The sequence below is a fragment of the Pristiophorus japonicus genome, chromosome 3 (genome assembly GCF_044704955.1).
Source record: "Pristiophorus japonicus isolate sPriJap1 chromosome 3, sPriJap1.hap1, whole genome shotgun sequence".
Lineage (NCBI taxonomy): Eukaryota > Metazoa > Chordata > Chondrichthyes > Pristiophoridae > Pristiophorus > Pristiophorus japonicus.
This window is the reverse complement of record NC_091979.1, coordinates 203,008,767-203,035,050: the sequence shown is the minus strand read 5'-3', so window position 1 is coordinate 203,035,050 and position 26,284 is coordinate 203,008,767. Positions and strand designations below refer to the sequence as shown.

The window sequence follows — 26,284 nt, the reverse complement described above, 5'->3', positions numbered from 1 at the left end:
TTGCCCAGGTGAAAAACTGGGACTGTAGATCACCCGATCACTATAGTAACTGTCCCATTTTAATTTCCATTTGATTTTAATAGAAATGAAGATCGGGTGGTGTTCGTGAAGGGCAGTCGGTCCATAGTTTCACACCCAGCTGCAAAGTTGAACATTGTCCCCACTAACTCTTGCTGGGGTTCAGTAGGTTGGCCAACCTTCGAGGATTACCCTGGACTCTCCAGGAATTAAAGATTAATCTCCAGGACACTGCTTGAGAAAAATCATAGGGAGATTAAAAAAACATGTTTTTTTTCCATTTTCTTTGAATGCTTTACTTTATTAGTTATAAAAATATTGGAAAAAGGATAAAAAGTTTGTGCATCATCCAATTGGGTAATGAAGAGCACGTTTGCTTTCCAATTGGCCTGGGAATGCGATGTGCTGTGAGGTTGGACATGCTGGGTGACCAATGGCAAGAGCCTGGGGGCAGGGCAATGTGATGCAGGAGGTTATGTGATGAAACCTCCAGGAATACATCCAATCAGAGTGAACGCTATTGTACAGTCCGCAGCAGCCCTTATCCTAATGGTTATTCATAATTGTCACCATCACAGGTGCCAGTCTTCAGCCAATTCGATTCACATCATCAAGAAACGACTGAGCGGACTGGACACATCAAAGACTACTGGGTTCAGACAATAGCCCGGTTGGAGTGCTGAAGACCTGTGCTCCATCACTAGCCAGAATCTATAGGTTGCACTGCAGCAACTTGCTGAGGATTCTCCACAATACCTCCCAAACCCATGACCTCCACAACTAGAAGGACCAGGGCTGCAGGCGCATGGGAACACCACCACCTCAAAGTTCCCCATCAAGTCACAACTTGGACCATTCCTTCATCATCACTGGGTCAAAATCCTGGCACTCCCCACCTAAAAGCACTGTCGGAGTAACTTCATTACATGGACTGCGGCGGTTCAAGAATAAGGCCCACAATCACCTTCTTAAGGGCAACTAGGATCTTAAGAACACAAGCGGGCAGGGAAGTGGACCTGATTGGATCAGCCACGATCATGTTAAATGGTGGAGCAGGCTCGAGGGGCCGTATTGCCTACTCCTGCTCCTATTTCTTATGTTTTTATGTAAGAACATATTTATGAGCCGGAGTAGGCCATACAGCCCCTCATGCCTGCTTCGCCACTCATTAAGATCATGGCTGATCAGCCCAAACTCCAATTTCCCGCCCGATCCCCATATCCCTTGATTTCCCCTAGAGTCCAAAAATCTATCGATCTCTGTCTTGAATATACTCAGACTGAGCATTCACAGCCCTTTGGGGTAGAGAATTCCTTCTGAGTGAAGAAATTTCTTCTCATCTCAGTCCTAGTTGGCCACCCCCTTATCCTGAGACTATGCCCCCTAGTTCTAGACTCTCCAGCCAAGGGAAACAACCTCTCAGCATCTACCCTGTTAAGCCCTGTAAGAACCTTATATTTTTCAATTAGATCACCTCTCATTCTTCTAAACTCCAGAGTGTATAGGCCCATTCTACTCAATCTCTCCTCTTAGGACAACCCAGGAATCAATCTAGTGAACCTTTGTTGTGCCCCCTCTAGGGCAAGAATATTCTCCCTTAGGTAGGAAGACCAAAACTGTGCACAGTAATCCAGGTGTGGTCTCACCAGAGCTCTGTATAATTACTCTTGTATTCCAACCCTCTTGCAATAAAGGCCAACATACTACTTGCCTTCCTAATTGCTTGCTGTACCTGCATGTTAACCTATGTTTCATATACAAGGACACCCAAAACCCTTTGAACACGAACATTTAATAGTTAATTACCAATTAAAAATATTTTGTTTTTCTATACTTCTACATTTCCCCACATTATACTCAGTCTGCCACATTATTGCCCACTTACTTAACCTGTCTATATCCCTTTGCAGGCTCATTGCGTCCTCCTCACATCTTACTTTCCCATCTTCCCCCTAGCTTTGCATCAGCAGCAAACTTGGATACATTACATTTGATCCGCAATAAATGCTGCCCTTGCCAGCGGTGCCCATATCCCGAGAATATCTGGGAGCTCTTCATGCACCGAGGGCATCACAATTAAGCCCATGCCTGTGCTGTTTAACTGACATTCACATACACACTTATTTTCCATCAGGGTCACTGGACAGCCATTGGGAAGCGGAGGACAAATTTAGCACCACAACAGACTGCTGCTCTATCTGGGATCGACTGCTCCGGGAATCAAACCCCAGCATCTCCTCGTCAGTCAGCCTTAGTACCGCACTGAGCACTACCTTCACCCCACATGGGTGAAGTGCTGATGATTGCGGGGGAACTCCCAAGTTAGGAAGTTCAACGCAATATATTGAGAGCGACAAAACTCGAGGATTCTTCATGTCCTACCTGTACACCCGTCTGGACTTGGAGTTGGCTGTCCTCTCACCGGGTCAACGAGTCCCCAAGCGATCAGGAGCAAGGTGAGAAATGTTGGAAGCATTTTCTGTCTGCAGTTCAGCAACGACACCTGGTGAACACAGCAAGATAAACCAAGGAGCGCAAGAGCCTGGATCCAGGAAAACTCTTCACAATGCAACAAATATTTGTATTTATTCAGCGCCTCTAATACAGGAGTAAGTGTCCCAAGGCATAATGCTTCATAGAGGCATGATCAGAAATAAATGGATGGCGATTGAAAAAAGGGTATTATGACAGTGACCAGAAGAAGAATATAAGAAATAGGAGCAGGAGTAGGTCATTTGGCCCCTCGAGCCTGCTCCGCCATTCAATAAGATCACGGCTGATCTGATCATGGACTCAGCTCCACGTCCCTGCCCACTCCCCATAACTCTTTACTCCCTTATCACTCAAAAATCTGTCTATCTCCACCTCAATATATTCAATGACCCAGCCTCCGCAGCTCTCTGGGACAGAGAATTCCACAGATTTACAATCATCTGAGAGAAGAAATTTCTCCTCTTCTCAGTTTTAAATGGGCGGCCCCTTATTTTAAGACTATGTCCCCTAGTATTAGTTTCCCCCATATAGTGGAAATAATCTCTGCATCCACCTTGTCAAGCCCCTTCATTATCTTATAAGTTTCAATAAGATCACCTCTCATTCTTCTGAACCCCAATGTGTATATGCTCGACCTACTCAACCTATCTTCATAAGTCAACCCCCTAAATCTCTGGAATCAACCTAGTGAACCTTCTCTGAACAGCATTCAATACAAGTATATCCTTCCTTAAATACGGAGACTAGAACTGTACGCAGTACTCCAGGTGTGGCCTCATCAATACCCTGTACAGTTGTAGCAGGACTTCTTTGCTTTTATACTCCATCCCCCTTGCAACATTCCATTTGCCTTCCTGATTACTTGCTGTACCTGCATACTAACTTTTTGTGTTTCAAGCACAAGGACCCCCAGGTCCCTCTGTACTGCAGCAATTTGCAATTTTTCTCCATTTAAATTATATGCTTGGTCCTAAAAGGTTTTAAGTAGCATCTTAAAGGAGGGAGAGGTGGAGAGATCTCAACAGGCTATCTCCCCCAACCCCCCTCCCTTTCCCCCAGGGTGAACAGGACTTGAATTACATAGGATTACACAGGATATTCAGCACAGAAACAGGCCAATCAGCCCAATCAGTCCATCCCAGTGTTTATGCTCCACTCGAGACGCCTCCTGTCTTTCCTCATCTAACCCTATAAGCATAACCCTCTATTCCCTTTTTCCTCATATGCTTACCTAACCGCCCCTTACATGCATCTATACTATTTACATCAACCACTGCCTGTGGTAGCGAGTTCCACAATCTCACCACTCTTTGGGTAAAGAAGTTTGTCTGAATTCCCTATTGGATTTCTTGGTGACTATCTTATATTGATGGTCTCCAGTCATGCTCTTTCCCACAAGTGGAACCATTCTCTCTTTATCCACTCTATCAAAACCTTTCATAATTTTAAATACCTCTATTAGGTCACCCTCAGCCTTCATTTTTCAAGAGAAAAGAGACTCAGCCTGTTCATCCTTTCCGGATAGCTATACTCTCGTATTTCTGGTATCATCCTTCTAAACCTTCTCTGCACCTTCTCCAGTGCCTCTATATCCTTTTTATAATATGGCGACCAGAATTGCACACAGTATTCCAAATGTGGTCTAACCAAGGTTCGATACAGGTTTAGCATAATTTCATTACTTTTTAATTTTATCCCTCTAGAAATTAACTCCAGTGCTTGGTTTGCTCTGGGAGGGGGTGGGGGTGGGGGGGGGGGGGGGGGGGGCAGGGGCGGTGGGAGCGGAAATTTAAAAAGTCAAAGAGAATGGAGAAGGTGCAGGGTAGTGATACGGGTAATGATAACCAGAGTGTGACAGGAAGGGACAGAGCGTATAAACATGAGTGCATCAGAAAGTAGGGTCAGAGTAGGGAAAAATGGTAAAAAGACAAAATTAAAAGCTCTTTATCTGAATGCACGCAGCATTCATAGTAAGATAGATGAGTTGACGGCACAAATAGAAATAAATTGGTATGATCTGATAGCCATTACAGAGACACGGTTGCAAAGGTGACCAAGGCTGTGAACTGAATATTCTGGGATATTTGCCAATTCGGAAGGATAGGCAGAAAGGAAAAGGAGGTGGGGTAGCTCTGTTAATAAAGGATGAGATCAGTGCAGTAGTAAGAAATGATATTGTCTCAGAAGATCAAGAAAAAGAATCAATTTGGGTGGAAATAAGAAATAATAAGGGAAATAAGTCACTGGTGGGAGTAGTCTATAGGCCTACTACACTGTGGGACAGAGTATAAATCAAGAAATAATGGAGGCTTGTAAGAAAGGTACGGCAATAAGGGCAATTTAAATCTTCATATTGATTGGACAAATCAACTTGACAAAGGTAGCCTTGAGGAAGAGTTCATAGAGTGTATTCGGGAATGTTTCTTAGAACAATACATTGTGGAATCAACCAGGGAACAGGCTACTTCAGGTCTGGTAATGTGTAATGAGACTTGGTTAATTAATGATCTCATAGTAAAGAATCCTCTTGGGAAGAATAATCATAGCATGGTAGAATTTCAAATTCAGTTTGAGGATGAGACAGTTAGGTCTCAAACTAGGTGTCCTGAACTTAAATAAAGGCAATTACAAAGGTATGAAGGCAGAGTTGGCTAATCTGGACTGGCAAAATAGATTAACGGGTAAGATGGCAGATAAGCAGTGACAAACATTTAAGAAGATATTTCATAACTCTCAGCAAAGATATATTCCAGTGAGAAAGAAAGACTAAGAAGGATGAACCATCTGTGGCTAACTAAGGAAGTAAAGGATAGTATCAAATTGAAAACAAAGGCATACAATGTTGTGAAGATTAGTGGTAGGCCAGAAAATTAGGACATTTTTAGTCGACTACAAAAATAATAAAGTGAGAGAAGATAGATTATGAGAGTAAACTAGCAAGAAATATAACAGTAAGAGCTCCTACAGGTATATTAAAAAGGTGTCGTCAAGTCGCTGGAGAAATACCACCAACGATGTCTCCGCAAGATCCTACAAATCCCCTGGGAGGGGCGACGCACCAACATTAGCGTCCTTGACCAGGCCAACATCCCCAGCATTGAAGCACTGACTGTCTTGTATGTAACCACAATGTAACACCACTGTATTACTGTATACACTCAACCTAGATGCACACCTTGACCTCAAGGGGTGAACTTGTGGGAGACCCTCCTTACCTGATCACATAGGTATAAAAAGGGAGGTCCCATGCAGGGTCATCGTCTTTGGAGTACTGTGAATAAAGAGTTAAGGTCACAGAGTGACCTTGTCCCCAGAATGTGCCTCGTATGGCTTCATACTGTAGAGTAAGGACTTTACATTGGCGATGAGAAATGGGAATTCACGACCCACGAGAATGACCACCGGTAGCAGAGGAACAGTACTGTGTTGGGAAAGACTGGGATGATTTTGTCGAGAGGCTTCAGCAAAGCTTCGTTACGAAAGAATGGCTGGGGGATGCAGCGGCCGACAAGCGAAGGGTTCATCTTTTGACCAGCTGCGGACCAAAGACTTACGCGCTCATGAAGGATTTATTAGCACCCGAAAAGCCGGCGGACAAAACCTTTGAAGAACTTAGCAAATTGATCGGGGAGCACCTCAAACCGGCGAGTAACATACATATGGCCCAACACAGATTCTACACCCACCGACGTTGTGAAGGACAGAGCATACCGGACTTCATAGCGGATCTCCGGCGTTTGGCCAGCCTCTCTAAGTTCACAGACGCCTGCAGGGGGGAGATGCTAAGGGACTTCTTTATCGAGGGCATCGGTCATGCGGGAATTTTCCGCAAATTAATTGAGACCAAGGATTTGACTTTGGAAGCGGCGGTTGATAGCTCAAATATTCATGGCGGGGGAGGAAGAGACGAAAATAATATACGCGCGTAATTCTGCCTCTAATGCGGCGATGGATCAGGGAGTCAACATCATCAATGCGACTCAGACCCCCACAGGAAGGCAGGGGCAGTCCAACACTCCCCAGGCAGCAATAGACCCCAGAGTAGGACTTCAACAGAGACAATAGCAGGTTGAACGGACATTCACACCATCACAGTGGACAATGCAGCCCGCGATGGGGCCATTGATACCCACTAATAGGGTACTTAAGAGCAGTCAAAGGGACAGTCAGCGCGGAATGCCTGGCCATAGTCCTTTTGTTCCCAACAATAGAAACTTTAACTCATGCTGGAGGTGTGGGGGAAAACACTCAGCTAGATCTTGCAGATTTCAACAGTTTGTCTGCAGGAACTGCAATCTCAGTGGCCACTTAGCTCGAATGTGCAGGAAGTCTGCAACCAGACTAATATATAAGGCGGATGGACCAGAAGTGGGTTCTTTGAGGCAGGATGACTTTTGGGGCAAATCGATGGACGGCGAGGTTCAGCGGGTCCATGTGGCGAATATTCACAGTTCATACATCAAAACGCCATCAATGATGGCGGGTTTTATTAAACGGTATCCCTGTATACATGGAGCTGGACACTGGGGCCAGCCAGTCACACATGGGCGTTCAGCAATTGGAGAAGCTATGGCCACTTAAAGCCAGTAGATGCAAATTAGCACGTATTGAGATACAATTACGGACTTACACGAAAGAAATCATTCCGGTGCTCGGCAGTGCAATGTTGGCTGTCACACACAATGGGTTAGTGAATCGGCTGCCGCTCTGGATTGTCCCGGGCAATGGTCCCGCACTGTTGGGGAGGAGTTGGTTAGCCGAGATGAACAGGAAATGGGGGGATATTCATGCAATGTCATCTGTGGAGCAAAGTTCGTGCTCATAAGTTCTACAACAATTCGATTCACTATTCCAACCTGGCGTCAGGACTTTCAAAGGCACAAAAGTAGTGATACACATCACCCCGGACGCCAGGCCAGTGCACCACAAAGCCAGAGCGGTGCTGTATGTGATGCGGGAAAAGATCGAGAGCGAATTGGACCGGCAGTTGAGAGAGGGCATCATCTCGCCTGTTGAATTCAGTGACTGGGCGAGCCCCATCATTCCCGTCCTAAAAGTGGATGGCTCTGTCAGGATCTGTGGCGACTACAAGGCCACCATCAATTGGGTGTCCCTACAAGATCAATACCCGCTCCCGAGAGCGGAGGACCTCTTCGCCACGCTGGCAGGCGGCAAGCTGTTCACCAAGTTGGACCTCACTTCAGCCTATATGACCCAGGAACTGGCAGACGAATCTAAACTACTGACCACCATCACCACGCACAAGAGACTGTTTGTTTACAACAGGTGCCCGTTCGGCCGCTGATCGAATGCCACGATTTTTCAACGAAACATGGAAAGCCTGCTTAAATCCATTCCTGGAATGATCGTATTCCAGGACGACATCCTCATCACGGGTCGAGACACTGAGGAACACCTCCACAACCTGGAGGAGGTGCTACGCTGATTGGACCGGGTAGGCCTGCGACTCAAGAAGTCTAAATGTGTGTTCTTAGCTCCTGAGGTTGAGTTTCTGGGCAGGAGGGTTGCTGCAGATGGGATTCAGCCCACCGAATCCAAAACAGAGGTGATTCGATGAGCACGCAGGCCCTGCAACACATCGGAGTTGCGTTCATTCCTAGGACTGTTGAATTATTTCGGGAACTTTCTGCCGAACTTGAGCACGTTGTTGGAGCCGCTACACGTGCTCCTGCGTAAGGGTTGCGACTGGTTTTGGGGGGAGTGTCAGGAACGGGCCTTTGATCGGGCGCGTAACCTACTTTGTTCAAACAAGTTGTTGACCCTGTACGACCCCTGAAAAAAATTGGTCCTGACATGTGAAGCATCGTCCTATGGGGCTGGGTGCATGTTGCAGCAGGGCAATGCTGAAGGTCAACTACAACTTGTGGCTTATGCCTCCAGGTCGCGCTCTCAAGCAGAACGGGGATATGGGATGGTCGAGAAGGAAGCGCTTGCATGGTGTAAAAGAAAATGCATCAGTACCTCTTTGGTAGGAAGTTTGAATTAGAGACGGACCACAAGCCATTAACATCCCTGTTGTCAGACAGCAAGGCTGTCAATGCTAATGCATCAGCTTGCATACAGCGATGGGCTCTCATGCTGGCTGCTTATGACTACTCCATCCGGCACCGGCCCGGCACTGAAAATTGCACTGACACGCTCAGCAGGCTTCCACTGGCCACCACTGAGGGGGCAGCGAAGCAAAACGCCGAGATGGTCATGGCTGTCGATGCCTTTGATCCCAATAAGACTTTGGGGGGGGGGCGGGGAGGTGATGTCATGTATGTAACCACAATGTACCACCACTGTATTACTGTATACACTCAACCTAGATGCACACCTTGACTACAAGGGGTGAACTTGTGGGAGACACTCCTTATCTGATCATACAAATATAAAAAGGGAGGTCCCACGCAGGGTCATCGTTTTTGGAGTCCTGTGAATAAAGAGTTAAGGTCACAGAGTGACCTTGTCCCCAGAATGTACCTCGTGTGGTTTCATACTGTAGAGTAAGGACTTTACATTGACCACACTTGATCAGCTCTGCTGGGCAAGCCACATTGTTCACATGCCAGACACGAGACTCCCAAAGCAAGTGCTCTACTCGGAACGCTTTCACGGCAAACGAGCCAAAGATGGGCAGAGGAAACATTGCAAGGACACCCTCAAAGCCTCCCTGATACAGTGCAACATCCCCACTGACACCTGCGAGTCCCTGGCCAAAGACCACCCTAAATGGAGGAAGTGCATCCCGGAGGGCACTGAGCACCTCGAGTCTCATCGCCGAGAGCATGCAGAAATCAAGCGCAGGCAGCGGAAAGAGCTTGCGGCAAATCTGTCCCACCCACCCCTTCCCTCAACGACTATCTGTCCCACATGTGACAGAAACCGTGGTTCTCGTAATGGACTGTTCAGCCATCTAAGAACTCATTTTAAGAATGGAAGCAAGTCTTCCTCGACTCGGACTGCCCATGATGATAGTAAAAGGAAGCGAATAGCTAATGTAAACATGGGCCCCTTAGAGGATGAGACTGAGGAATTAATAATGGGAAACAGAGAAATGGCAGAGACTTTAAACAAATATTTTGTATCGGTCTTCACGGTAGAAGACACTAAAAGCATCGCAACAATTGATAATCAAGGGGCTATTGTGGGGGGCGGGGGCATGGTGGGGGTGGGTGGGGACTTAAAACTATCTCTATTAGAGAAAAAATACTCGGAAAACTAATGAGACTAAAGGTGGACAAGTCCCCTGGACCTGATGGTTTGCATCCGAGGATCTTAATAGAAATGGCTGCAGAGACAGTGGCTGCATTGGTTGTAATCTACCAAAATTCCCTGAATTCTGGAGAGGTCCCAGTGGATTGATAAACCACAAATGTAACACCCTAATTTAAGAAAGGAGGGAATCAGAAAGCAGAAAACTATAGACCAGTTAGCCTAACATCTGTCTTTGGGAAAATGCTGGAGTCCATTATTAAAGCAGCAGCAGGACATTTAGAAAATCAGAATACAGTCAAGCAGAGTCAGCCGAACTTTATGAAAGGGAAATCATGTTTGACAGATTTGCTAGAGTTCTTTGGGATGTAAGGAGTATGGTGGATAAAGGGAACCAGTGGATGTGGTGTATTTGGATTTCCAGAAGGCATTCGATAAGGTGCCACATAAAAGGTTACTGCACAAGATAAGAGCTCACGAGGTTGGGGGTAATATATCAGCATGGATAGAGGATTGGCTAACTAACAGAAAACAGAGAGTCGGGATAAATGGGTCATTTTCAGGTTGGCAAACTCTAACTTATGGGGCGCCACAGGGATCAATACTGCGGCCTCAACTATTTACAATCTATATTAATGACTTGGATGAAGGGACTGAGTGTAATGTAGCCAAATTTGCTGATGATACAAAGATAGGTGGGAAAGCAATTTCTGAGGAGGACACAAAAAATCTGCAAAGAGATGTAGATAGGCTCAGTAAGTGGGCGAAAATTTGGCAGATGGAGTATAATGTGGGAAAATGTATCCACTTTGGTAGGAAAAATTTTAACAATTATTTAAATGGGGAGAGATTACAAAATGCTACGGCACAGAGAGATCTGGGGGTACAGCAAGTAATTAGGAAGGCAAATGGAATGTTGGCCTTTATTGCAAGGGAGGGTGCAGTATAAAAATAGGGAAATCCTGCTACAATTGGAGTACTGGAGCGTACAGTTTTGGTCCCCTTATTTAAGGAGGGATCTACTTGCATTGGAGGCAGTTCAGAGAAGGTTCACGAGGTTGATTCCTGAGATGAAGGGATTGCCATATGAAGAAAGGTTGAGCAGGTTGAGCCTATACCCATTGGAGTTTAAAAGAATGAGAGGTGACCTTTTTTAAAACGTATACAATTCTGAGGGGGCTCGACAGGGTAGATGCAGAGAATATGTTTCCCCCCGTGGGGAAATCTAGAACTATGGTTTCAGAATAAGGAGTCGCCCATTTAAAATGGAGTTGAGAAGGAATTTTCTCTCAGCAGGTCGTGAATCTTTGGAATTCTCTGACCCAGAGAGCTGTGGAGGCTGGGTCATTGAATATATTTAAGGTGGAGCTAGACAGATTTTTGAGTGATAAGGGAGTGAAGGGTTATGGGGAGCGGGCAGGGAAGTGGAGTTGAGGCCCATGATCAGATCAGCCATGATCTTATTGAATGGCGGAGCAGGCTTGAAGGGCCAAATGGCCTACTCCTGCTCCTATTTCTTATGTTCTTATGTTTATGAAGTGTGCAAGGTGGTGGCTGGCAAGTACAGCATTGGAATAGTTGAGTCTAGAGGTAACAAATGCATGCATGAAGGTTTCAGCAGCAAATGAGCCGGAACAGGGGTGGAGACTGGCGATGTTAAGGAGGTGGAGGCAAAGTATTGTTGCATTTCATGGTCTTTGCTCAGCCCGTGTCTGCTCTCCTTGTTGGAATGACTGGTTAGACCTGGATACCAAGTGTATCCCATCTGCTAGACACTTCATACTCGATTTTGATGCTTCTTACAAATTTGCAGCAAGAATCCCTTGCTGCCCAGTATGGGAGGACCCGGCACTGGAGAAGCTCCAGCAAGGGGACCCTCCTGAGCTCTTTGACATCATTTCTGAATTTTGAAGAGAGCGCCTCACTAAACATGATTAGCGGTCCGATCATGGCCCATTACACATCTGACGGCTTGGCTGAGATTAACAACTGTTTCCCTGCCCCCCCTCCCCCGTCCCCAGGGGAAGCCAGTTTCCACAGGACAAGATGTGAGGGCAGGTCTCCTCATCTGTGCACAGTCCATGGGAGCAACACAGTGACAGCCCAGCTTACTCAAAAACATGACGTATGTCGATCATGGGAACTCGCACCAAGGCCCATTCATCTATCACTTCTGCACTCAATGATCTCCACTGACCTCCTGGCCCAGCAACACCTAGAATTTTAAATGCTCTTCCTCATGTTGAAATCCCTCCATGGCCTCACCCCACCCTATCTTTGTAACCTCCTCCAGCCCGACAAGCCCCGATACCTCTGCGCTCCTCCAATTCTGGTCTCTTATGCATCCCCGATTTCCTTCACCCCACTATTGGTGGCCGTGCCTTCAGCCATCCAGGTTCTAAACTCGGGAATTCCCTACCTAAATCTCTCTACCATTCTCTTGCTCTCTCTTTTCCCCCCCACTCCGCGGCCCCCTCCCCCCCGCCCTCTCTCTCTCTCTCCCTCCCTCCCTCCCTCCCCGCCCCCCTTGTTGTTATTGCTGTGGACTACTCCTGAGACCAAGGTAGGGATGCTCCTTTTGACCGTTTAGGAAGGAGTTTGAAGGGTTCTATGGTAGCATAGTGGTTAAGCTACTGGACGAGTAATCCAGAGGCCTGGACTAATAATCCGGTGATACGAGTTTAAATATCACCATGGCAGCTGGGGAATTTAAATTCAGTTAAATAATAAATCTGAAATAAAAAGCTAGTGTCAGTAATAATGACCATGAAATTATCAGATTGTCATAAAAACCCATCTGATTCAATAATGTACTTTAGAGAAGGAAATCTGCCATCCTTACCTGGTCAGGTCTATATGTGACTCCAGATACACAGCAAAGTGATTGACTCTTAACTGCCCTCTGAAATAGTCTAGCAAGCCACTCAGTTGTAACAAACTACTATGAAAAACACTAATAATTGACCACCGGCATGGACCTCGGACAGGACAAAGACACCCCCACCCAAGTCGACCCTGCAAATTCCTCCTCACTAACATCTGGGGTCTTGTGCCAAAATTGGGAGAGCTGTCCCACAGATTAGTCAAGCATCAGCCTGACATAGTCATACTCACAGAATCATACCTTTCAGCCAATGTCCCAGACTCCTCCATCACAATCTCTGGATATGTCCTGTCCCACCAGAAGTGGCAGTACGGTGATATGCAGTCGGGGTAGAGTAGCCCTGGGGGTCCTTAACATTGACTTTGGACCCCATGGGGTTTCCATGGCTTCAGGTCAAGCATGGATAAGGAAACCTGCTGATTACCAACTATCACCCTCCCTCAGCTGATAAGTCAGTACTCCTCCATGTTGAACATCACTTGGAAGAGGATAGCAAGGGCACAGAATGTACTCTGGGTGGGGGTAGCACCACTACTGACCAAGTTGGCTGAGTCCTCATGGACATAGCTGCCAGACTGGACCTGTGGCAGGTATTGAGAACCAACACGAGGGAAAAGCCTGCTTGACCTCGTCCTTACCAATCTACCTGTCGCAGTTGCATCTGTCCATGACAGTATTGGTAACAGTGACCACTGCACAATCCTTGTGGAGACGATGTCCCTTCTACACACCAAGGATACCCTCCACCTTGTTGTGTGGCACTACCACAGTGCTAAATGGGATAGATTCAGAACAGATCGAGCAGCTCAAAACTGGGCATCCGTGAGGCGCTGTGAGCTATCAGCAGCAGAAGAATTGTATTCCACCACAATCTGTAACCTCATGGCCTGACATATCCCTCACTCTAGCATTATCAAGCCAGGGCACCAATCCTGGTTCAATAAAGAGTGCAGAAGAGTATGCCAAGAGCAGCAACAAGCATACCTAAAAATGAGGTCTCAACCTAGGGAAATTTCAATATAAGACCACATGCATGCAGCATACTATAGACAGAGCTAAGCGATCCCACAACCAATGGATCTGATCAAAGCTCTGCAGCCTGCCACATTCAGTTGTGAATGGTGGTGGACAATTAAACAACTGACGGGAGGAGGCGGCTCCATGAATATCCCCATCCTCAACGATGGCGGAGCCCAGCACGCAAGTGCAAAGACAAGGCTGATGCATTTGCAACGATCTTCAGCCAGAAGTGCCGAGTGGATGATCCATCTCGGCCTCCTCCTAAGGTGCCCACCATCACAGCCAATCTTCAGCCAATTCGATTCTCTCTACGTGATGTCAAGAAACGGCTGAGCAAACTAGATGCAGCAAAGGCTATGGGCTCCGACAACATTCCGGCTGTCGCGCTGAAGACTTGTGCTCCAGAAATAGCCGCACCTCTAGCAAAGCTGTTCCAGTACAGCAACAACACTGGCATCTACCCGACAATGTGGAAAACTGCCCAGGTATATCCTGTCCACATAAAGTAAGACAAATCCAATCTGGTCAACCACCGTCCCATCAGTCTACTCTCAATCCTCAGCAAAGTGATGGAAGGAATTATCGACAGTGCTATGAAGCAGCACTTACTCACCAATGTTCAATTTGGGTTCCGCCAGGACCACTCGGCTCCAGACCTCATTACAGCCTTGGTCCAAACAGGGACAAAGGAGATGAATTCCACAGGTGAGATGAGAATGACTGCCCATGACATCAAGGCAGCATTTGACTGAGTGTGGCATCAAGGAGCCCTAGTAAAATTGAAGTTAATGGGAATTGGGGGAAAACTCACTGGCTGGACTCATAACTAGCACAAAAGAAGATGGTTGTGATTGTTGGAGGTCAGTCATCTCAGCCCCAGGACATTGCTGCAGGAGTTCCTCAGGGCAGCATCCAAGGCCCAGCCATCTTCAGCTGCTTCATCAATGACCTTCCCTCCATCATAAGGTCAGAAGTGGGGAGATTTCGCTGATGATTGCAAAGTGTTCGGTTCCATTCGTAAGTCCTCAGATAATGAAGCAGTCCACGCCTAGATGTCATTCAGGCTTGGGCTGGTAAGTAGCAGTAACAGTCATGCTACACAAACACCAGACAATGACTATGTCCAATAAGAGAGTTAAACCATTGCCCTTTGACATTCAACAGCATTACCATCGCCAAATCCCTCACCATCAACATCCCGAGGGTCACCATTGACCAGAAACTTAACTGGACCAGCCACATAAATACTGTGGCAACAACAGCAGGTCAGAGGCTGGGTACTCTGTGGCAAGTGCCTTTCCACCATCTGCAAGGCACAAGTCAGGAGTGTGATGAAAAATTCACCACTTGCCTGGATGAGTGCAGCTCCAACAACATTCAAGAAGCTCGACACCATCCAAGACAAAGCAGCCCACTTGATTGGCACCCCATCCACCACCTTAAACATTCACTCCCTCCACCACCGGCGTACCGTGGCTGCAGTGTGTACCATCTACAAGATGTGCTGCAGCATCTCGCCAAGGCTTTTTCGACAGCACCTCCCAAACTCACGACCTCTACCACCTAGAAGCACAAGGGCAGCAGGTGCATGGGAGCACCATCACTTCCAAGTTCCCCTCCAAGTTACACACCATCCTGACTTGGAAATATATCGCCATTCCTTCTTCATCGCTGGGTCAAAATCCTGGAACTCCCTCCCTAACAGCACTGTGGGAGTACCTTCACCACACGGAAGCAGCAGTTCAAGGTGGCAGCTCACCACCACCTCTCAAAGGCAATTAGGGATGGGCAATAAATGCTGGCCTTGCCAACGACGCCCACATTCCAGGAATGGGCAGTAATTGGGAGCAAAGGTGTAAGCCAGAAATTGGAAGGGTGCCTGATTGCCAGGGTACCTGTTGTGGGCACATCAGCATTGGCTCATTGGCAGCACTCTCGCTTCTGAATCAGAAGATTGTAGTTTCAAGTCCCACTCCAGAAACTTGAGCACAAAATCCAGTGCTGTACTGAGGGAGCGCTGCACTGTCGGTGGTGTCACCTTTTGGATGAGAAGTTAAACCGAGGCCCCGTCTGCCCTCTCAGGTGAACGTAAAAGATCCCATGGCACTATTTCGAAGATGAGCAGGGGAGTTATCCCTGGTTTCCTGGGCCAATATTTATCCCTCAGCCGACATCATTAAAAACAGATTATCTGGTCATCAGTAGATTGTTATGTGAGAAAGTTTGCAGTTTGCAAATTGGCTGCTGCATTTCCTACAATACAACAGTGAGTACATTTCAAAAAGTACTTAATTTGCTAAAGCGCTTTGGAACATCCAGAGGTCATGAAAGGCACTATATAAATACAAGTTCTTTCTGTCATGCCAACAGGCCTAACCAGGTGAGGTTAGAAGAGGTTAACTTGACCCCAGATCTCTGTGCATGCTCGTGCACTTCCGCCAGAACTAGGCCTCACTTACTCACTCAGCGCCCTGAGGACTGTGGGTACACAAAAGGCCAATTAATTACTAATGACCACGTTGCCCACTGGCACTGGTTTGAGTTTGTTGCAATCCCCAGGCATCGCCCACTGTTTTTACAGCAAGGTACATCAAGCAAGTGGAAGGCACATGGCATGTTAGCCTTAATTGCAAGGGGGCTGCAGTATAAGAGTAAGGAAGTCTTGCTGCAATTTTATAAGACTATTGTTAGACCACACCTGAAGTACTGCGCACAGTTTTGGTCTCCTAACCTAAGGAACGATATACTTGCCCAAGAGGTGGTGCAACAAAAGGTTCACTAGATTGGTACCTGGGATCAGAGGGCTGTCCTATGAGGAGAAGTCGAGTACAATGGGCCTATACTCTCTGGAGTTTAAAAGAATTATCTCATTGAAATGTATAACATTATTAGAAGGCTTGACAGGGTTGATGCAGAGAGGCTGTTACGCCTGGCTGGAGGATCAAGAACTAGGGTTCACAGTCTCAGAATAAGAGGTCAGCCATTTAGGACCAAGATGAGGAGAAATTTCTTCACTCAGAGGATTTTGAATTCTTCGAATTCTCAACCCCAGAGGGCTTGGATGTTCAGTTATTGAGTATATTCAAGACCGAGATCGATAGATTTTTGAATATTAAGGGAATCAAGAGATATGGGGATAGGGCGGGAAGGTGGAGTTGAGTTTGAAGATCAGCTGTGATCTTATTGAATGGGGGAGCAGGCTCGAGGCGCCGTATGGTCGAATCCTGATGTTATTACCCACAAGGAAGAACTGGGTGCTACGATTCTAGATCAACTGAATGCAGAACACATTGAGACTGCTGCCTGCTTCCCAGGGCATCACCGACCAATCTTGTCTTCTAAGTGTGCCCCGAGTCTGCACTTGTGGGTGGATAGCTGGACAACAGCAGCATTTTGGGGGGGGGGTGGGGGAGAAGGGGATGTGCTGGGCCAAGGTTGGAGGCAAGGAACTCAGTCATGCTGCCAATGTGTCTCCCAGCAACCTGCACCAGGCCCACAACTGACCATGCCTGGGGAAGCAGTGTGGCACCCCAACTCTCCCATCAAAGGACAAAGAGTGTTAAAAAACAAGTCGGAAGGCTCTGTGTCTCAATGCGAGGAGCATTCGTAATAAGGTGGATGAATTAACTGCGCAGATAGCTGTTAACGGATATGATGTAATTGGGATTATGGAGACATGGCTCCAGGGTGACCAAGGCTGGAAACTCAACATCCAGTGGTATTCAATATTCAGGAAGGATAGACAGAAAGGAAAAGGAGGTGGGGTAGCGTTGCTGGTTAAAGAGGAGATTAATGCAATAGTAAGGAAGGACATTAGCTTGGATGATGTGGAATCTGTATGGATAGAGCTGCTGAACACCAAAGGGCAGAAAACGTGAGTGGGAGTTGTGTACAGACCACCAAACAGTAGTAGTGAGGTTTGGGATGGCATCAAACAGGAAATTAAGGATGTGTGCAATAAAGGTATCAAGGGTGACTTTAATCTACATATAGATTGGGCTAACCAAACTGGTAGCAATACGGTGGAGGAGGATTTCTTGGAGTGTATAAGGAAAGGTTTTCTAGACTAATATGTCGAGGAACTAACTAGAGAGCTGGCCATCCTAGACTGGGTGATGTGTAATGAGAGAGGATTAATTAGCAATCTTGTTGTGCGAGGCCCCTTGGGGAAGAGTGACCATAATATGGTAGAATTCTTCATTAAGATGGAGAGTGACACAGTTAATTCAGAGCCTAGGGTCCTGAACTTAAAGAAAGGTAACTTCGATGGTATGAGACGTGAATTGGCTAGGATAGACTTGCGAATTATACTTAAAGGGTTGACGATGGATAGGCAATGGCAGACATTTAAAGATCACATGGATGAACTTCAACAATTGTACATCCCTGTCTGGTGTAAAAATAAAATGGGGAAGATGGCTCAACTGTGGCTAACAAGGGAAATTAGGGATAGTGTTAGATCCAAGGAAGAGGCATATAAATTGGCAAGAAAAAGCAGCAAACCTGAGGACTAGGAGAAATTTAGAATTCAGCAGAGGAGGACAAAAGGTTTAATTAGAAGGGAGAAAATAGAGTATGACAGTAAGCTTACAGGGAACATAAAAACTGACTGCAATAGCTTCTATAGATATGTGAAGAGAAAATGCTTAGTGGAGACAAATGTAGGTCCCTTGCAGTCAGAATTAAGTGAATTTATAATGGGGAACAAAGAAATGGCAGACCAATTGAACCAAATATTTTGGTTCTGCCTTCACTAAGGAAGACACAAATAATCTTCCGGAAATACTAGGAGACCGAGGGTCTGCGAGAAGGAGGAACTGAAGGAAATCCTTATTAGTCAGGAAATTGTGTTAGGGAAATTGATGGGATGGAAGGCCGATAAATCCTCAGGGCCTGATAGTCTGCATCCCAGAGTACTTAAGGAAGTGGCCCTAGAAATAGTGGATACATTGGTGGTCATTTTCCAACATTCTATAGACTCTGGATCAGTTCCTATGGATTGGAGGTAGCTAATGTAACCCCACTTTTTAAAAAAGGAGGGAGAGAGAAAACGGGGAATTATAGACTGACATCAGTAGTGAGGAAAATGATGGAATCAAATATTAAAGATGTAATAGCAGCGCATTTGGAAAGCAGTGACAGGATCGGTCCAAGTCAGCATGGATTTATGAAAGGGAAATCATGCTTGACAAATCTTCTGGAATTTTTTGAGGATGTAACTTGTAGAGTGGACAAGGGAGAACCAGTGGATGTGGTGTATTTTGACATTCAAAAGGCTTTTGACAAGGTCCCAAACAAGAGATTTGTGTGCAAAATTAAAGCACATGGTATTGGGGGTAATGTCATGGATAGAGAACCCGTTGGCAGACAGGAAGCAAAGAGTAAGAATAAATGGGTCCTTTTCAGAATGGCAGGCAGTGACTAGTGGGGTACCACAAGGTTCAGTGCTGGGACTCCAGCTATTTACAATATACATTAATGATTTAGACGAAGGAATTGAATGTAATATCTCCAAGTTTTCAGATGACACTAAACTGAGTGGCAGTGTGAGCTGTGAGGAGGATGCTAAGAGGTTGCAGGGTGACTTGGACAGGTTGAGTGGGCAAATGTATGGCAGATGCAGTATAAGGTAGATAAATGTGAGGTCATCCACTTTGGTGGCAAAAATAGAAAGACAATATTATCTGAATGGTGACAGATTAAGAAAAGGGGAGGTGCAACGAGACTTGGGTGTCATGATACATCAGTCATTGAAGGTTTGCATGCAGGTACAGCAGGCAGTGAAGAACGCAAATGGCATGTTGGCCTTCATAGCTAGAGAATTTGAGTATAGGAGCAGGGAGGTCTTACTGCAGTTGTACAGGGCCTTGGTGAGGCCACACCTTGAATATTGAGTACAGTTTTGGTCTCCTAATCTGAGGAAGGACATTCTTGCTATTGAGGGAGTGCAGCGAAGGTTCACCAGACTGATTCTCAGGATGGCAGGACTGACATATGAAGAAAGTATGGATCGACTAGGCTTATATTCACTGGAATTTAGAAGAATGAGAGGGAATCTCATAGAAACATATAAGTCTGACGGGATTGGACAGGTTAGATGCAGGAAGAATGTTCCCGATGTTGGGAAAGTCCAGAATCAGGCTCACAGTCTAAGGATAAGGGGTAAGCCATTTAGCACCGAGATGAGGAGAAACTTCTTCACTCAGAGAATTTTGAACCTGTGGAATTCACTACCACAGAAAGTTGTTGAGGCCAGTTCATTAGATATACTCAAAAGGGAGTTAGATGTGGCCCTTATGGCTAAAGGGATCAAGGGATATGTGAAGAGAAAGCAGGAATGGGGTACTGAAGTTGTATGATCAGCCATGATAATATTGAATGGTGGTGCAGGCTCGAAGGGCCGAATATCCTACTCCTGCACCTATTTTCTATGTTTCTATCAGTAAAAGGACCAACTGACCATGTTCATAGAATCATAGAAACATAGAAAGAACCTCCCTGCTTTTGTACTCTATCCCTCTCGCAATGAAGGCCAACATTCCATTCGCCTTCCTGATTACCTGCTGCACCTGCAAACTAACTTTTTGGGATTCATGCACAAGAACTCTTACATCCGGTCCAGGGTGTCCTTGGAGATGGAGCACGCGGTGTCCACCGGTACGCTCGCGGCCTTCCGCGAGAGGTGGGCACCGGAGGGACTGGAGTGCATCATCACGCCCGGCAACCAAATTTTAATTTGATTTTACGTTTTTTAAGTTTAATTTGTTTTCATTGCCGGTGCTTTTAGTGTCCCCCTCCCCTTTTATAGGGGGCACTGGAAAAATTTGATTTTAGCGCCCCAAAAAAAAAACCAAAAACCAAAAAAAAAAGGGGCCTTGAAAATGTCTGCTGTGTCACCCAGGTCGGGTGGCATGGTTTTAATGTTTTATGTTTTTGCAGGTTAACTCAAAAGAGTTTCATGCACAAGAACTCTTACATCCGGTCCAGGGTGTCCTTGGAGATGGAGCACGCGGTGTCCACCGGTACGCTCGCGGCCTTCCGCGAGAGGTGGGCACCGGAGGGACTGGAGTGCATCATCACGCCCGGCAACCAAATTTTAATTTGATTTTATGTTTTTTAAGTTTAATTTGTCTTAATTGCCGGTGCTTTTAGTGTCCCCCTTCCCTTTTATAGGGGGCACTGGGGAAAATTGTGATTTTAGTGCCCAAAAAAAAAACAAAAAAAGAAAAACACAAAAAAAAACAAAAAAAAAGGGAAAAAAAAAAAAGGGCCTTGTAAATGTCTGGAGTGTCACCCAGGTCGGGTGGCACCGTTTAATGTTTTATGTTTTTGCAGATGAACTCCAAAAAGAGTTTCATGCACAAGAACTCTTACATCCGGTCCAGGGTGTCCATGGAGATGGAGCACGCGGTGTCCACCGGTACGCTCGCGGCCTTCCGCGAGAGGTGGTCACCGGAGAGACTGGAGTGCATCATCACGCGCGGCAACCAAATTTTAATTTGATTTTACGTTTTAAAGTTTAATTTGTTTTAATTGCCGGTGCTTTTAGTGTCCCCTTTCCTTTTATAGGGGGCACTGGAAAAATGTGATTTTAGCGCCCAAAAAAAAACCCCCCAAAAAAATGAAAAACACAAAATAAAAAGGAAAAAAGGGCCTTGTAAATGTCTGGTGTGTCACCCAGGTCGGGTGGCACCGTTTAATGTTTTTTGTTTTGCAGATGAACTCCAAAAAGAGTTTCATGCACAAGGACTCTTACATCCGGTCCAGGGTATCCTTGGAGATGGAGCACGCGGTGTCCACCGGTACGCTCGCGGCCTTCCGCGAGAGGTGGGCACCGGAGGGACTGGAGTGCATCATCACGCCCGGCAACCAAATTTTAATTTGATTTTACGTTTTAAAGTTTAATTTGTTTTAATTGCCGGTGCTTTTAGTGTCCCCTTTTATAGGGGGCACTTGGAAAAATGTGATTTTAGCGCCCCAAAAAAAACCAAAAAAAAAGAAAAACACAAAAAAAACCCACAAAAAAGGAAAAAAAAAGGGGGCTTGTAAATGTCTGCTGTGTCATCCAGGGCGGGTGGCACGGTTTAATGTTTTTTGTTTTACAGGTAGACTCTAAAAGAGTTTCATGCACAAGGACCCCCCAGGTCCCTTTGCACTGCAGCATGTTGTAATTTCTCCCCATTCAAATAATATTCCCTTTTACTGTTTCTTTTCCCCCCAAGGTGGATGAACTCACATTTTACGACATTGTATTCCATCTGACAAACCTTAGCCCATTCGCTTAACCTATCTAAATCTCTTTGCAGCCTCTCTGTGTCCTCTACACAACCCGCTTTCCCACTAATCTTTGTGTCATCTGCAAATTTTGTTACACTACACTCCGTCACCTCTTCCAGGTCATCTATGTATATTGTAAACAGTTTTTAAACCATGATTTTTAGATTTGACCCCTCCTGCAGCCCCTTTATATTCATACATATTGTCCCTTCCTATCACCTTGTGGTTTACACTTACAGCAGTGCTACTCTGCTCTGTTGCCTCCTGCCTTTTGCATTCTTTCTTGGGGTTCTGTTCATCTGAGCTCTCACCCACTCTAACTAGCTCAAATCGCAAGCTGACATTTATCAGTGAGGTTCAATGACATTTGTAATAACACAATGCTGCAAAAATTGCAGCTCAGGGATTTATAATAATCAATAGAAATATTTCAATAATAGAATATTAAATTAACAGCATTTGTACTTTGGCCCTGCGGTTTATAAGGACTTCGTGAAGTACCCTAACAAATGACGGTTACTTGGAGCTGCAGTGCACAGTGAAAACACGAGGGGGCGGAGATCGCCAGGAAATGAACTCTTCCAAAATGCTTTGGGCCAGATCCACAGAACTGAGTGGTTTGTTCGAATCGTATTTCACGAGTCTGCCCCTTCACCGAGGTATTCAGACACCGTTTTTCCTTAAAAGCACGTTAACAAGCAAAATGAAAATGGATCCGAAGCTAATGCAATAACCGTATGTCCTATTCATTCCTGAGAGGCTGCACAACATGCAAAGTTGTTTACTTTTCTAGATACTGTATTTGAAGAATTGAAAGAACGATTAAAGGCATTGGCAAAACCATAAATGCGCTCGAGTATAAAATTGGCACTTTTGTGTGGCTTACTTTAACAGGATATGTGCAGTTTGCATTCCACCCAAAGGAATTGGAGCATTTTGAGTAATGAATAACCGTGCCAATTATTTAAGGACGGAGATGCTGCTTTAAGGGAGGTAAATGGCATCTTACAATGGCTTTAAAGGGTTAATGGGACTAATAAAGGCAAATATGTAATCGGCAAAAAAATGTAAATCCTAAAAACAAAAATGACTAATTAACAAGACAAAAACCCTGCAAACTGTCAACAGTTCGACTTCATTTTAAGGGGGAGGGGGCGGGGGACGTTGGCCCCAGCGATTAATATCGAGAAATAAGTTCAAATGATGGTAAAAATGATGAATTGGAGAGAAATAATTCTACCGATGTATTTAACAGCTTCAAACTCATTCCGCCACATTATAAATCTGCCTTACCACTTCTGCAAAAATACCCACAAACTGTTACAGGTTTTGAGGCTGAAAACTTATTTTATAAAAACGTTTCGTAACTTTTAGTAAAATTTCGGAACTTCACATACACAGAGAACAAGTTGTATTACCTGCCAACGGCCTGTGCCTTCCTCTCTCAAAAACCAAATGTTCGTTCAGAAGTTCGTTCTTGGCTTTTTTTTTTACATAGTCCACCAACAGCTACAGCGAGAAATGGGACTAGGACGATTTTTGGGGAGATTTTTTGCAAGTGAGGAGGAATGCATCCAGCTTAGAGTTGGGCGTCTCTAGACTGGGAGGACCTCAGAAAATAAAACTCAGCCCAACTCACTTGCAAAGAGGAACTCGACGTTCCCAAACTGCCTTCCAAGTTCCATCACTGATTCCCCTCTCAAACCCCCCTTTTTAGGATCCCAATCTCTCCCAGACGCTCCCGTTTCCGCTCAGCAGGCGGCGCTGTTTCTCTAGGCATTCGCCCAGTGTCAGCACCGACTCCCCCACCCCACTCGACAATTGGCTTCAACAGCCACCAGAACATTGTCAGGGTTTTTGTTTAACGGATACGATGAGATATCTTGTTGGCAAATGCCTTCTGCAGTTTCTCAAACTCACACAGTGTCAGTGTTCAGTTCCTTACAGGAGGGTATGCAAACAGTAAAATATCCAAATCTGTTTGGCCAGCTTGATTAGAGAGTCACCTTTCTTTGATATTTATGATTTTAAAAAAATTAATAACTAACTGAAGTGTCACCTGTAAAGGTTCTGGAATATCCTGTCCCAGTATCACACAGCGCAGAAGGGACCATTCGGCCCATCGTGCCTGTGCCGGCTCTTTGATAGCGCTTTCCAATTAGTCCCATAGCCCTGCTCTTTCCCCATAGCCCTGCAAATATTTCCTTTTCAAGTATTTATCCAATTCCCTTTTGAAAGTTACTTTGAATCTACTGCCACTGTCCTTTCAGGCCGTGCATTCCAGATCACAACAACTCGCTGCGTTAAAACAAACTATCTCCACATCTCCCCTCTGGTTCCTTTGCTAATTACCTTCAATCTGTGTCCTCTGGTTACCGACCCTCCTGCCACTGGAAACCGTTTCTCCCTATATACTCTATGAAAACCCCCTTCATAATTTTAAACACCTCTATTAGCAGGTTAGCATTTTGTAAAGTACAGCTGATTCCTTCCTTCCGACAGCCCCAAGTCAAATTCCATTTTTATTACAAAAACAAAATACTGCGGATGTTGGAAATCGGAAATAAAAACACATCATGCTGGAAATACTAAGCAGGTCAGGCAGCATCTGTGGAGAGAGAAACAGACTTAATGTTTCAGGTCGATGACCTTTCATCAGATAGTCCATTGTTATTACGTTGGATTCTGAGATGTTCCCTTGTGCCTTGCGAACTCCATGATTCCACCTGTTTGGGTGCAAACTATGGATCAGTAAAGTCGGCAGAATATTTGCCTAAAACAAAGTATGCTGATTTGAGGAATTCACCTTCCCAGCATCTCAGTGAGGTCCCAGACACTGCCCCTGAACTTTAATGAGTGGCTATACCAATAAGTCATGCTCTTTAAACAGTAGCAAAGCCTGTTAAAGATCAGCAAGATTGACGACCCTCGAGAATTGTCCTGGAGTCTCTAGGAATGAAACATTACTCTCCTGCACACTGCTGCGAGCATAATAACATAAGCACATAAGAAATAGAAACAGATGTAAGACATTCGGCCCCTTGAGCCTGCTCCGCCATTCAATAAGATCATAGCTGATGTTCGACCACAACTCCACTTTCCTACACTCCAGGGTGATCGGAACATTCAGACATGGTGTGGTTTATCATTTCTGTGCATTAGTTATAAAAATATTATCAATGGAGGGGGGTGGGGGGAAAGGCTGTTTGATTGACAGTCATGAATCATCTAATCGGGTAATGAAGAATCTGTGTGCTTTCCTAATTGGCATGGGAAGGTGGTGCACTGCAAGGATGGATATATCAGGCGACCAATGGTGGTGGGGGGGAACAATTGGAGGCGGGAGGTCATGTGATGAAACCTCCTGGAATACATCCAACCAGAGTTGGCAACCCTACCCTATCAGTCACTCACAAGGTAGATATCTATTTAAAAAGTTTTCACTGTGGCAGTCAAACATCTCTTAAATTAATCCAGGGTTCATGTGTCCATGACACTGACTAAATCTCCATTCCCTGTGCTGATCACTCCCTGTATACGAAGAACTTCCTGACACTAAGTCTAAATTTCCCTCAGGCTTCCGGGTAATCTATGCTGTCGGTCAAACCTGATTTTACTAATATGCTTAACATCAGTTTGACAGGAAGTTTAAGGAGATGTGCCAGGTATAAATAAGTCAGAATGGCCTTGGGTTCAAGCGCCACTCCAGGATTGAGTATATCACCCAGGCCGAACCTCCAGTGCAGTACTGAGGTGCCGTCTTTCTAATGAGACTTTAAACTGAGGCCCTATCTGCCCTCTCAGATGGACATAAAAGGTCTGATGGCGCTATTTGAATAAGAGCCAAGGAGTTCTCTCTGGTGTCCTGACCAACATTTATCCCTCAACCAACACCATTAAAAACAAATTATCTGGTCTTTACTAGATTGCTGGTTGTGGGAGTTTGCTGTGCACAAATTGGCTGCTGCATTTCCTACAATACAACAGGGGACTACACTTCAAAAAGCTGTAAAGTGCTTTGGGATGTCCTGAATTCATAAAAGGTGCTATTGAAATACAAGTTCTCTTTTTCTTACTTGCATAGCATCTGATAATTCACCACACAGAGTAAACCTAACCAAAGGCAGCTATTAGTGGACTTGTTCTTAAGTGAAGCAGCTGGCACATTGAGTATTCACTTAGGTTAACCAATCACTACCATCATAAGACCACCAACATATGGTTGAAGTTGTCATTATAGCTTGGTGTGGGTGGAGTATTCCCAAAGGGACACAACTATCTTTCCTTTCAGTACATTTTTTCCTAATCTCCTAAAAAGTTTGCACCTCAATAGTCTCCAGCAACTGGATCTGGACAAGCAGCTAAACTGCAGTT

General features: G+C 45.4%; 1 protein-coding gene across 2 annotated transcripts in view; it reads right to left on the bottom strand.

Moving 5' to 3' along the window:
* col6a2 (collagen, type VI, alpha 2) overlaps window positions 1-23,570 on the bottom strand; it is a 108,364-nt gene extending 84,794 nt beyond the window's left edge. The window contains exons 1-2 of one of the 2 annotated variants that reach the window (XM_070876209.1): window positions 23,329-23,570; window positions 2,401-2,521 (exon numbers count right to left, since the gene is read on the bottom strand). In XM_070876209.1, coding sequence (XP_070732310.1) covers window positions 2,401-2,494 — 94 coding nt within the window. In that variant the 5' untranslated portion in view covers window positions 2,495-2,521; window positions 23,329-23,570. The remainder of the gene's footprint in view (window positions 1-2,400; window positions 2,522-23,328) is intronic. The other variant, XM_070876208.1, reaches the window with a different exon arrangement.
* Window positions 23,571-26,284: the final 2,714 nt, after the last annotated feature.